This window comes from Macaca fascicularis, chromosome 2, assembly GCF_037993035.2.
Source record: "Macaca fascicularis isolate 582-1 chromosome 2, T2T-MFA8v1.1".
Lineage (NCBI taxonomy): Eukaryota > Metazoa > Chordata > Mammalia > Primates > Cercopithecidae > Macaca > Macaca fascicularis.
The window spans coordinates 105,090,636-105,102,116 of record NC_088376.1 but is presented as its reverse complement, the minus strand read 5'-3'; the positions used below and the strand labels follow the sequence as shown (position 1 = coordinate 105,102,116).

The window sequence follows — 11,481 nt, the reverse complement described above, 5'->3', positions numbered from 1 at the left end:
GCCTGAAAGACAGTTGGCGTCTTTGTTAGGGCTATACTGAAATTAGACAGACTTGAGCACATGTCATTTATTTGGGAGAGGAGGAAGAGATGAGAAGAATAAGATGAAGAAGGAGGAAAAAACAACTAAAGAGATGTTATCGACTGGGCTCGGTGGCTCACGCTTGTAATCCCAACACTTTGGGAGACTGAGGAGGGAGGATCACTTGAGCCTAGGAATTTGAGATCAGCCTAGGCAACATGGTGAGAACCTGTCTCTACAAAAAATTAAAATATTAGCAGAGTATGGTGGTGTGCACCTGTGTTCCCAGCTACTTGGGAGGCTGAGGTGGGAAGATTGTTTAAGCCAGGAGGCTGGGTTTGTGCCACTGCACTCCAGCCTGGGTGACACAGTAAAACCCCATCTAAGGATAGGGAGGGAGGGAGAGAGAGAGAGAGAGAGAAAGAGAGAGAGAGAGAGAAAGAGAACTGTTATCAAGTTCACCGCTACAGGCAAAGGACCGTTGAGAAGTTTTTAGATGCTTCCGGAAGGGTTCATACAGAGAGACTGGGGTTCCCATTCCCCACTGGCTGAAGATTGTCTTTTGGGGAGATTACACCCATACTTACAGGCTGAACCTCTGCAGGGGCTGAACTTTGAAGGAGATAAGCAGAGAAGGGTGCTTTGAAAGCTTGAAGTGGGAATGCTGTCTGCTGAAAACTGCCCAGCCTGGCTAGGCTGCAGCCGGTGCCAGAGGGAGAATGTGGAACTGTGGTGAGGAGCACCAAAGTCATCTGCCTCAGGAGACATCAAGCCCATTTTTTTTAAGTGAACAAATGGATTATCTTTAATGTGGATATGCATCTGGATTACAGGAATAGTGTGGGCTCCAGGCCTAACTTGCTTGGGAACGATAGTCAGAATAATTAGTACCCGTTGACCCTGTAAGAAGGAAAAATCATGACCATGGCCAAGGAGTTCAGATCCCTTATGTCTTTTTATTTTCCTAGCAGCTCTTCTATCACACATTCCTGCTCAGAATTTCCACACCTGAGAGGCAAGCAGCTACGACTGCTTTATTTTACAATAAAGAAGCAAGCAGCTCTCTTTATCATAAATTAGAAAGGCCCACTGCACAAGCCCTTCTTCAGCTTCTGATGATCCTTGTCACCTCTGGCTCTGCACTGGCATTTCCATGCTGGCCTCTTGGCCCACTTGTCTGGTTCTGTACCAGCTCCTTTTCCTCCACCCACTCCTTCACGCTGTCACTCCTCAGGGGTCTGTCTAGAGGCACCCTGCCACCTATTGCTAGCTGCCTTCATCAATTCTCCCTATAACTCCCAGGCCGGCAGCCACCACCCATGTGCGAGACTCTGGGTTCACCCCTCCAGTTTCTCTCTGCTCAGGACAAAGGCTCCCAAACTCCTCCTGGACTGTCAATGCACAAACGATCAACCAATCCCATACTGGACTCATGTCCCCACGGCCACACTCCAAGCCTGCTTTTCCTTCTGAATTCCCTGTCTTGGGTAATACTCCACCACCCACCCTTGTCTCCCAGCCTGGAAACTCAAGGACAGTCTCAGTCACCAAGTCTGGTTCCCTCTACCAGTTTCCTGAGCAGCAAGAGGTTGGTCCCTGGGAGGCTGGAATCTTTCTTATTTTCTCTACTTTTGTTTTCTGAATGTTCTCTGGTGAACACTTATGACTTGCACAATGTTTATTATGTTTCCTAATAAGTAATAGGTTTCATAATGGCTTATTATCCTAAACATGAATCTACCTTGATTGCTCCTGCTTGTGCATCCCCGAGGCCCTCCTAACCAGCCTTCCCCTTCCAGTCCATCTGCCTTTTGGGCAGTTTCCATATCACCACCTAGCTCGCCTGACCAAAACATTTCTCCAAGATTTCCTCCTACCATCTCCACTCCATAGTCCCCAAATATCAGAATTGTTGGGAGGTGTTTGTCCACTTGTTTGCTTCTGCTCCCCTATTGTATTGTCAGCTCTTGTTCATACTGAATCCCTGGGACCCAACACAAAGTAAGTGTTGAATAAACATGAATTACATGGACCAAGGGCCGGGAGTTGAGTAACTGGTATAAGGTAGGGAATTTCTATAGAAATGGTCTCAAAGTGTGCTTGGTGGACCAGCATTTTCAGTATGGCCAGGGAACTTGTTAGAAATGTGGATTCTTGGTGGGGCGCAGTGGCTCACACCTATAATCCCAGCATTTTGGGAGGCTGAGGTGGGTGGATCACCTGAGTTCAGAAGTTCGAGACCAACCTGGCCACTGGGGAGGCTGAGGCAGGAGAATCTTTTGAACCCAGGAGGCAGAGGTTGCAGTGAGCCGAGATGATGCCACTGTACTCCAGCCTGGGTGACAGAATGAGACTCTGTCTGAATGAAGGAAGGAAAAGAAAGAAAGAAAGAAAGAAAGAGAGAGAGAGAGAGAGAGAGAGAGAGAGAGAAAGAAAGAAAGAAAGAAAGAAAGAAAGAAAGAAAGAAAGAAAGAAAGAAAGAAAGAAAGAAAGAAAGGAAGGAAGGAAGGAAGGAAGGAGAAAGAAAGAAAGAGAAAGAAAGAGAGAGAGAGGAAAAGAGGGAAAGAGGGATAGAGGAAAAGAGGGAAAGAGAGAGAGGAAGGGAGGGAAGGAGGGAGGGAGGGAGGAAAGGAGGAAGGAAGGAAGGAAGGAAGGAAGGAAGGAAGGAAGGAAGGAAGGAAGGAAGGAAGGAAGGAAGGAAAGAAGAAACGAATTCAGATTATTGGGCCCTTCCTCAAGCCCGCTGAATTAGAAGTTCTGGGGATATTTTGATAACAAGGTTATGTTTTCAAATATGTCTTGCCACAGTCACAAATAAGACTAGTTTTCCCAACTGAACTACGAAAACCTTAGCAGGCTCGTGGGGAAACCACTGGAAATCATTTAATCAGCTCTTTCAAACATATTGCCCATAAGTTGCAGAAACGCAGCTGCCTCTCAGGATTAGAAGGTGGAGCAGCAACCGGAGGTGTCTCCGGGCCGCCCCCCGCCCCACCTTCCCTACCCCCGCCTCACCCACTCGACCCCCACACTGTCATCGCCACAGTCCCTCCACTCCAGAGGGAATTCCAGAGCGGAATACGGATTCCGATTTTAAAATAAGCGCTTCTAAATCTTTCTCCTTCCCTCTAAGACGAATGAGGGAAAGAAAGGGAGAGGAGTTGAGGTCCCAAGGTTCAGGGATGCCTGGTGATCTCCAGGTCCCAGGCTGGGCTGCCTCGGTGCACGGAGAGGGCGAGGGGCGCATTGTGGAGCCTTGGCAAGCGCTGCTCTTCCTCGATCCTCGGTTTGCGGTCTGTGAAATGGGTTTCGCAGTGCCTTTGCGGGGACGTCGCGAACTCAAGCGCCAGCAAGCCGATTCGAACTCAAAGGGCTTCAGGGTGTAGACGACCACCGCGCACTGAGGGACTACGGGTCGGCCCGCTCCGGAGCCAGGAGAGTAACCGCGCGCAGGGAAAGGCGCACTGCAGCCTTGGTGCCTCCCTTCCCTCCACCGGACGGGTGAGTGACGACGGGCGAGGTCCTCATCTCCTGGCTGCGCAGCTGAGTTCTGGCAGGTACGGTCCTAGGGGTGTGAGTGTGTGGGCCCTCCGGAAAGGTGGGAGGGGCGAATGCCGTGGTCTACCCAAGCTTGCAGGGGTGCGGTGGGCAAGTTCCCCAGGACCCTCGCTGGCGCCGCTTGTCGGCAGCTGGGAACAGTGGGCGCCGCGGGTGGCGGTAAGTTGGCCAGGGAAGGAAACACATCGCTTTCCCAAGCCGGATTCCTCTGAGCAAAGCCAGATGGTGTCATCCCCATTTTACAGCTGCGTAAAGAAAGTCCCAGAACACCAACAGCCAGCTGTGGCCGGAGCCCTTTCACTGACCCGGAACACTAGCTCTCAGAAACCTGGAGAACTGCGAGGGCTTTTAATGCGGCTGAGAAGAAAGTAAAGACCCCGACTCCTCTCCTTCGAAAGAGCCCACACAAGTATGAAGACCAGTGCCTCGGACGCTCCGGGGTAGGGGGGCCCACGCCCCATCCCTCTCAGAATCGCGCCTTACTGACGCTCAGTCCCGCCCAGTGTCCACCCCCCACCCCCGCCCCAGTTTCCTTTCTGGACCCTCCGGTCCCCAAAGCGAACTAAGCTAGCGGCAGCTTCTCCATCCCAGGGAAGACTCCAAACTCCTAGGTTTCCCACCTTGGAGAGCACTGCTCTGGAATGCGCAGGGGAGCGGCAGCTGGAAAGGGTTGGAAGGAAGCTTCTCGGACCCAGAGGGGGACAGACACCGGGCCCAGCCAGGGAGGGGTTAAATCCGCCCCACTGGACCACCTCCCCCTCTCCCCCAGGAGCCACTTCAACCGGTTGTCGTCCCAGTGGCCACCCTCTGAGCACGTGTTGCTGCCAGTCTGCGTCAGCGCTGGGTAAATACATGACTGGGCGACGCCGCCGGGCGGGGCTATTTAAGAGGCAGCCGCCCTCTGGTCCTCCCTGAACTTGGCTCAGCTGCCGGGCTGCTCCGGTTGGAAACGCCAAGCCAGCTGCGTTCTAATCCAAAAGGTAGGTCCCTCGGTTCGTCAGCGGGGGATCCAAGTGTCGTGTGTCTTTGAAGAATGCTGTCGTCAGCTTTGTGCCCATTTCCATTTTGCTTTTCTATTTTCTGTGTCTTTCCTCCGAGAGCTCGAAAGACATTTCTTGAAGTCAGAAACAACGGTTCCGGGTCTAAAAGTGAGGTCTGGGTAGGTAGAGCTGCTTTAGAGGCTTTCACGCGCCGGCATACCCATTCGCTAAGATTCGCATGCAGATTGAGATTTGCTAGCTGTTACACAGCGGTGCTGGGGACGTTGCAATATTTTCTAATAAAATACCAGAGGGTTTTAAGATTCAAATTCATTTTCTAAATACTGCAGAAAATTTCGAGGCTTTACGGATAGAAATGTGAGGGTGTTTTATCCACTAGCGATCTAAAATGCACGGGGCTTTGGAAGCCTGAGTGCTGGGCACCTATTTCTGATTTTAAAACCTGCCTATGTTTTGCGTAGTGGCTTATTGCCATTTCCCACCTACACTTTGAGAAAACTTTATAAATACGGCTTTATTTATTGCTCCTACATTTTAAACTGTGCTTCTCTTTTTCGTCATTTACTGTATTTCCATATTGAAAGCTTGTTAGCTATCTGGAAAGGTGCTTTCCCTAGGGTTCTCATTTCTCCCACGGAGTCTTCCCTTTAGGATATTTTTTTCACACTATTTTTAATCTCGTGGGGTTTTATTTTTCTTCTTTCAGTTAGAAGAGAGGCACTCTGCAAACACTTCCTCAAACTTTAGGGAAGCAGAAAACATTCCTTCTGCTCAACACGGCAAAAAACAGGGTCTCTGTCTGCCCCTCGGCACTGGGTGTGGAGTTCCCAAAGACCAGCCGTGTGCGCCCGGGGGCGCGCGCCATGGCACTCGACTTGAGCCCTCGTGCTTGTGGCGGCCTGGGGAGTCTGGAGCACCTGTGTTTGTCCTAAGCCGGTTTCTGGGTGCCCTGCCCGCCGCAGGAGCTCTCGGATGCCCAGCCTTTCCGTTAACGCCCCTTCCTCCTTTGCTCCCTACAGCCATGAACAGCGGCGTGCGCCTGTGCGTACTGATGGCGGTACTGGCGGCTGGCGCCCTGACGCAGCCGGTGCCTCCCGCAGAGCCCGCGGGCTCCGGGCTGCAGCGGGCAGAGGAGGCGCCCCGTAGGCAGCTGAGGGCAGTGCAGAGAACGGACGGGGAGTCCCGAGCGCACCTGGGCGCGCTGCTGGCAAGATACATCCAGCAGGCCAGGAAAGGTAAGAATGCTGCCTCCCCATCCCTCACTTCTGCCCTTGTTCCCAGGCTCTGGATGCTGACCCTCTTCTCTAGCGCCGGCCTAATGAAGATGACCTCTCTCGGTAGGAAACAAGCAACATGGTTTCTGGCCGTCCTTTGTAGCAATCTGAGAAGGGGTATGGAGGACTTAATTTATAAGTAAGGGGACCCTTCTTGAAAAGCTTTCTTTGAACTAATTTTTAGCAATGTTGCTGATTAAGTTCAACACCATTTTACCAAGCCATTAAAAGATAATTATTGAACCCTAGGAAAGGGTTCCTAGATACACTAAATACCCTCTACTAAAAACGCAAAGAACCTGGGAGCCACCCAGATACCAACCCTTGGAAATCCTCTAGCAGGAAGGCGTCAATGCTGAGAATGCCTGAGATCTGGCTACAACAGTTTAAGAAAGCAGTGACAATGTGTCCATCTCCACCAAACCATGTAACAGAAGGAAAGAATCAGCAGCAGTTTTGTGTTCTCCTTGCAATGACTTACACATGATTACCCAACAAGAGAGGTATTTGTTTTTACTTTACTGTCGCAGAGATGGTCACAGTTATAGCAAGAGCTGAGCAAGTCATTTTTCTCAGCATCAAAGTCTTTCTCCAGGAATAAGGTGATTCAGCCCCTCACTAGCTGAGTGGCATGCAGGCAGTCCTGACCTGAGGCTAGCTTTCCCCTAAGCTCCTTCCAATTCTTTGTGTGATTCAGAGGGAGGCCCATTCATCTCTTGTGACCCATAGGAATCATGCTTTGGATTGCGGCAGCTTTTTTCTGCCAACTTTATCCCCAGTGGCACTAATAATGAACACTGGCTGTGGAGGAGTGTGCTGAACAGTACAAACACAGCTGGACATTAAAATAATTCAGCAGGCCAGGAGCAGTGGCTCACGCTTGTAATCCCAGCACTTTGGGAGGCCGAGGCAGGTGGATCACATGAGGTCAGGAGTTCGAGACCAGCCTGATCAACATGATGAAACCCCATCTCTACTAAAAATACAAAATTAGCTGGTTATGATGGCACATGTTTGCAATCCCAGCTACATGGGAGGCTGAGGCGGGAGAGTAGCTTGAACCTGGGAGGTGGAGGTTGCAGTGAGCCGAGATTGCACCATTGCACTCTTACCCAACAGGTGTTCCAGGGCCTGGATTTGAACCTTAACCCCTGGCTTGACCAGAAAGGGATAAGATGAAGAGCTTTGGCTCTGCAGAGTTCTCCTGTGGGCTCACATGAAGGGAAGACTGGAACTCTTTGACCCAGAGGCTTCAGAAGGAAAGAACAAATCAGTGATTTGTTGTATTTCTTCCTGTCTTTGGGAAATTGCCCCACCCACTACCTTCTGTTTTGCTTTCCTACTAATTAAATTGAAGAAGATAGAAATACTTATCACATGGAGAGAGAAAGTCTGAAAGCTTTTGAGTTCCTGCTGATTTTCTGCCTGAAAATAATTTAGTGTCTGTCCCCAGATACAGGCTGAATTTCAGCCAGACAAGTCTGAAATATCCTAGGCTTTTCATTGATCTGTGGATCTGGAACTCCCCTCCCCCAATTTGGGAAAGACCCTGTTTTTCTTCTATGTAGGCTGAGGATATCTGCAAAAAGGCCTGAAATGTGCTGAATTGACTCTTGGTTCCAAAATTGTTCTAGGAAAAAAAAAAAAAAACAACTCATTACCACATTATTTCCTAGAACCAATACTAGACAATGGCTCTTAAAGCATAAACCTTAGCTGGAAAGTTTTTCTAGTCCTTCTTCTCAGCCCCCCTCTCCCTTTGCCTTCAGCCAATTGTGCCAAACAAACCCAGGAGAAAATAGCAATCACTTGGAAATTTAGATGCCAACACCTAGGATCAACGCTAGCTAAAAAACAACCAAACTCTTCTATGTGACAAACATGAACTAGGAATAAATACTCACACTATAGAAACTGCACGGTTTCTTTGAATATTTTACATATTTCGAAATCACATCAGATTTTTGCTCCACTATAGTATATATTATGCTTAAATGTTCTAAACAAGACAATGCATTCTTTGAGCAGTGCTTAAGAGTTTATCATTAGGAAATATCTGCAGCACTTTCAATGGCCCAAGAAGAAACAATTCTATTGGAGGGCAGTGGGTAAAGATACCTAGAGGCATTTAGTGGACACCTCCCCCATGCCCAGCAAAGCTTCAATGCTACATCTATATTGTCTCTCTCAGTACAACAGCCCTGCACAGTAAGTATTATTATACCCATTTTGCCAGCGTGGAAGCTGGGGCTCTAGAAGCCTGAGTAACCTACATGTTGTTCCGTATCTACGCAACAGCAGGGCTGAGACTCTATCTAGTCCTGCTCCTCCCAGGAGGGCCTGGAAGCCATTCAGCTTCCTAGCTGTACTACCTAATCCACATTTTAAAGTTTAAAAGAGCTAAACCCTTCAGTTGTAGCAAGAGCCCAGAATGTCACTGTTTTCTCAGCACCAAAGCCTTTCTCCACGAATAAGGTGATTCAGCAGCTCAGTAGCTGAGTAACATGCAGACAATCCTGTCCTGAGGCTCGCTTTCCCCTGAGCCCCTTCAAATTCTTTGTGTGATTCAGAGGGAGGCCCGTCCATCTCTTGTGGCCCGTAGGAATTAGACTTTGATCAATTCCATACATCAGATGTAAGCCTCTACTCTATGTCAGCACTGGGAAAGTGAGTGAGGACCCTGGTAAATACACATGACATTAGGACAGAACTGTAGGTGGAACAGGGAAGTCAGGGTGTGTGATAAATGCAGCTTCCACAACTGAACATGGTGCCCCCACCGTTAACTGAGGCTGCTTGCTCGTATTGAAGCTGTCACTTCGCTTCCATTAGATGGAAATTTGGGTGTGCCCAGGCCTTAGTGGGCACTCATCATCACAGCAGGCAGGAGGATGGGTCATGTTTCCACGTGACTATGTACAGGTAACTGGGTCTATAGGTTTTCCTGAATTCAAAGACTAATATTTCACCTGAACAATGAACAATTAAACAGCAGGGGCTATTTTTCTTCTACATAGGCTGAGGATATCTGCAAAAAGGCTTGAAATGTGCTGAATTGACTCTTGGTTCCAAAACAGGGAAGGGTTGCGGTTGGGGAGAGAAAGAGTGGGGACGTTGTTCTGTGTTGTTTCTGTTTTTAATTAAACTTGCTTAATTTTATTACCCTGGGTAACTGCCTTTGCATTTTCATTTATCAATAAATAAGCCATAGTCTGACTCTACTCAGCCTATGGGCAGGAGCTGGCAAGGGCAGCTTCATGCAGAAGGGATATAGACCAGCCTCACAGGAGGTGGGGACACAGTGGCCCCCAACACAGTGGGAACCATTGAGTGGTCCCCCACTCCTCTACCCTTGAATTGGTCTGGGCTTTGTTCACTGAGGTCCCTGAAGAGCCTTTCTTAAGACTGAGCTTGCACAGGAGAAGGTGTCCTACTGATTTCGTACTCCAGGAGGCTACTGTCTATGAACTTTGAGCTAGGACTATGTCCCATGCCTCCAAATAAACTGCCTCTTCATGTCCCTACTCACTCAGTGTGAGCTCTACAAAAGGATCACACTGTTCCTGAAGACTTAACTTCCATCCCAATGGGACCATTTCAGGTTCAGTTACTGCATTTTGGTCAAAATGGCTGATTTAAATCACCTTTGTTATCACCTCTCTCCCGCCCTTCTTTGAGTATTACTGAGGTGCCAAGATTTTAATCTGACAGTCTTTTTCTGAATATCATTTTTAATTGATATTGATTTATCATTGAAAATAAAATGATCATCAATTCAAAACACTTACTGATAAATGAAAAACACTTTCTGAATGTAACTTTCAAATTCATATTTTTAAAAGAGTATTTATATAGCAAAGGGGCTTTATTTATTTTTTTCTTTATTATACTTTAAGTTCTGGGATACATGTGCAGAACATGCAGGTTTGTTACATAAGTATTCCTGTGCCATGGTGGTTTGCTGCACCCATCAACCCGTCATCTACATTAGGTATTTCTCCTAATGCTATCCCTCCCCTAACCCCCTGCCCCCCAATAGGGCCTGGTGTGTGATGTTCCCCTCCCTGCGTCCATGTATTCTCATTGTTCAACTTCCACTTATGCGTGAGAACATGTGGTGTTTGGTTTTCTGTTCCTGTGTTAGTTTGCTGAGAATGATGGTTTCCAACTTCATCCACGTCACTGCAAAGGACATGAATGCATTCTTTTTATGGCTGCATAGTACTCCGTGGTGTAAATCGCCACATTTTCTTTATCCAGTCTATCACTGATGGGCATTTGGATTGGTTCCAAGTCTTTGCTATTGTGAATAGTGCTGCAGTAAACATATGTGTGCATGTGTCTTTATAGGAGAATGGTTTATAATCCTTTGGGTATATACCCAGTAATGGGAAGGCTGGGTCAAATGGTATTTCTGGTTCTATATCCTTGAGGAATGCCACACTGTCTTCCACAATGGTTGAACTAACTTACATTCCCACCAACGATTTTATTTTTTTAACCATTCCAACATCAAGATATTATAATTGTGCTACCTTAACAACAAGAGCTCTCCAGGAGTCAGGAATGTTGATGGATATTAAGGGATGAATTTAGGAATAAATAAGTACTGGAAAAATCTTTGGTTGGTTTCTGCTGAGGCCATGTACAAAAGGAAAACACCCGCCTACCAAAAGAAAGCAAAAGGTAGGGAGACTAAGGAAAATCTAGGCAAGTCCCCAGCCTGCAAGGCTGGAGAAAATGAATCCACCTAAATACTTGCAGAACGCAAAGCACACCCCTAACTTGTAAATATTGTCCTCTCTCCAGTTACACAGACATTGGTCCTTCTCCTCTCTTAGATTTTGGTCTATCAATTCCACTACTTTGACAGCTCTTTGATACCTTTAAGGTGGTGTCTATTATATTGTGTCTGGCTTTTTCCATTGCTATCCTTCACAAATTGAACTAGAGATGCTTTTAGATGTAATGTCCCTGTTTCCTTCCTCCCTGTCCTTTGTAGCTCCTTCTGGACGAATGTCCATCATTAAGAACCTGCAGAACCTGGACCCCAGCCACAGGATAAGTGACCGGGACTACATGGGCTGGATGGATTTTGGCCGTCGCAGTGCCGAGGAGTATGAGTACCCCTCCTAGAGGACCTAGCCTCCATCGGCCCAACGAGAAGCAACCTCCCAACCCAGAGGAGGCAGAATAAGAAAACAATCACACCATATCTCATTGTCTGTGGAGTTTGACATTGTATGTATCTATTTATTAAGTTCTCAATGTGAAAAATGTGTCTGTAAAAATTGTCCAGTGCAACCACACACCTCACCAGAATTGTACAAACGGAAGACAAAATGTTTTCCTCATCTGTGACTCCTGGTCTGAAAATGTTGTTATGCGATTAAAGTGATTTCATTCTGCCCTGTCATTCCCTGCGTCTACTGAGGGCAAAGGGCTCCATTTGATCCTTAGAATATGCAAGGAGGGAAGCCTGATAGATGCTATACCAGGACAAATCCTTGTAGTAGATGTCCCCAGAAAGGGCTTGGGAAATGCAGCTCAGGCCTGAAGCTAACTTTGCTACAGGCCAGCTGGACAGTGAAAGGGTCATCTGTGGGCAACTCCAGAGCCCAGCCCTG

At 47.8% G+C, this 11,481-nt stretch overlaps 1 protein-coding gene across 2 annotated transcripts; it reads left to right on the top strand.

Annotated features, from left to right (window-relative positions):
- The first annotated feature begins 4,492 nt into the window (after positions 1-4,492).
- CCK (cholecystokinin) lies at positions 4,493-11,270 on the top strand. Of its 2 annotated transcripts, XM_005546760.4 has the most exons (4): positions 4,493-4,559; positions 4,678-4,738; positions 5,600-5,815; positions 10,857-11,270. In XM_005546760.4, exons 3-4 carry the CDS (start codon positions 5,602-5,604, stop codon positions 10,988-10,990), a joined length of 348 nt encoding a protein of 115 aa, XP_005546817.3. In that variant the 5' UTR covers positions 4,493-4,559; positions 4,678-4,738; positions 5,600-5,601; the 3' UTR covers positions 10,991-11,270. The 2 variants fall into 2 exon arrangements, with proteins under 2 accessions (XP_005546817.3, XP_045242373.2); XM_045386438.2 differs by lacking the exon at positions 4,678-4,738.
- The last annotated feature ends 211 nt before the right edge of the window (positions 11,271-11,481 follow it).

Excerpts from the sequence above, each read along its gene's own strand:
- CCK (XM_045386438.2), top strand. The coding sequence starts at position 5,602 with ATGAACAGCGGCGTGCGCCTGTGCGTACTGATGGCGGTACTGGCGGCT. Across the intron at positions 5,816-10,856 it reads CATCCAGCAGGCCAGGAAAG|CTCCTTCTGGACGAATGTCC; the intron begins GTAAGAATGCTG and ends TGTCCTTTGTAG.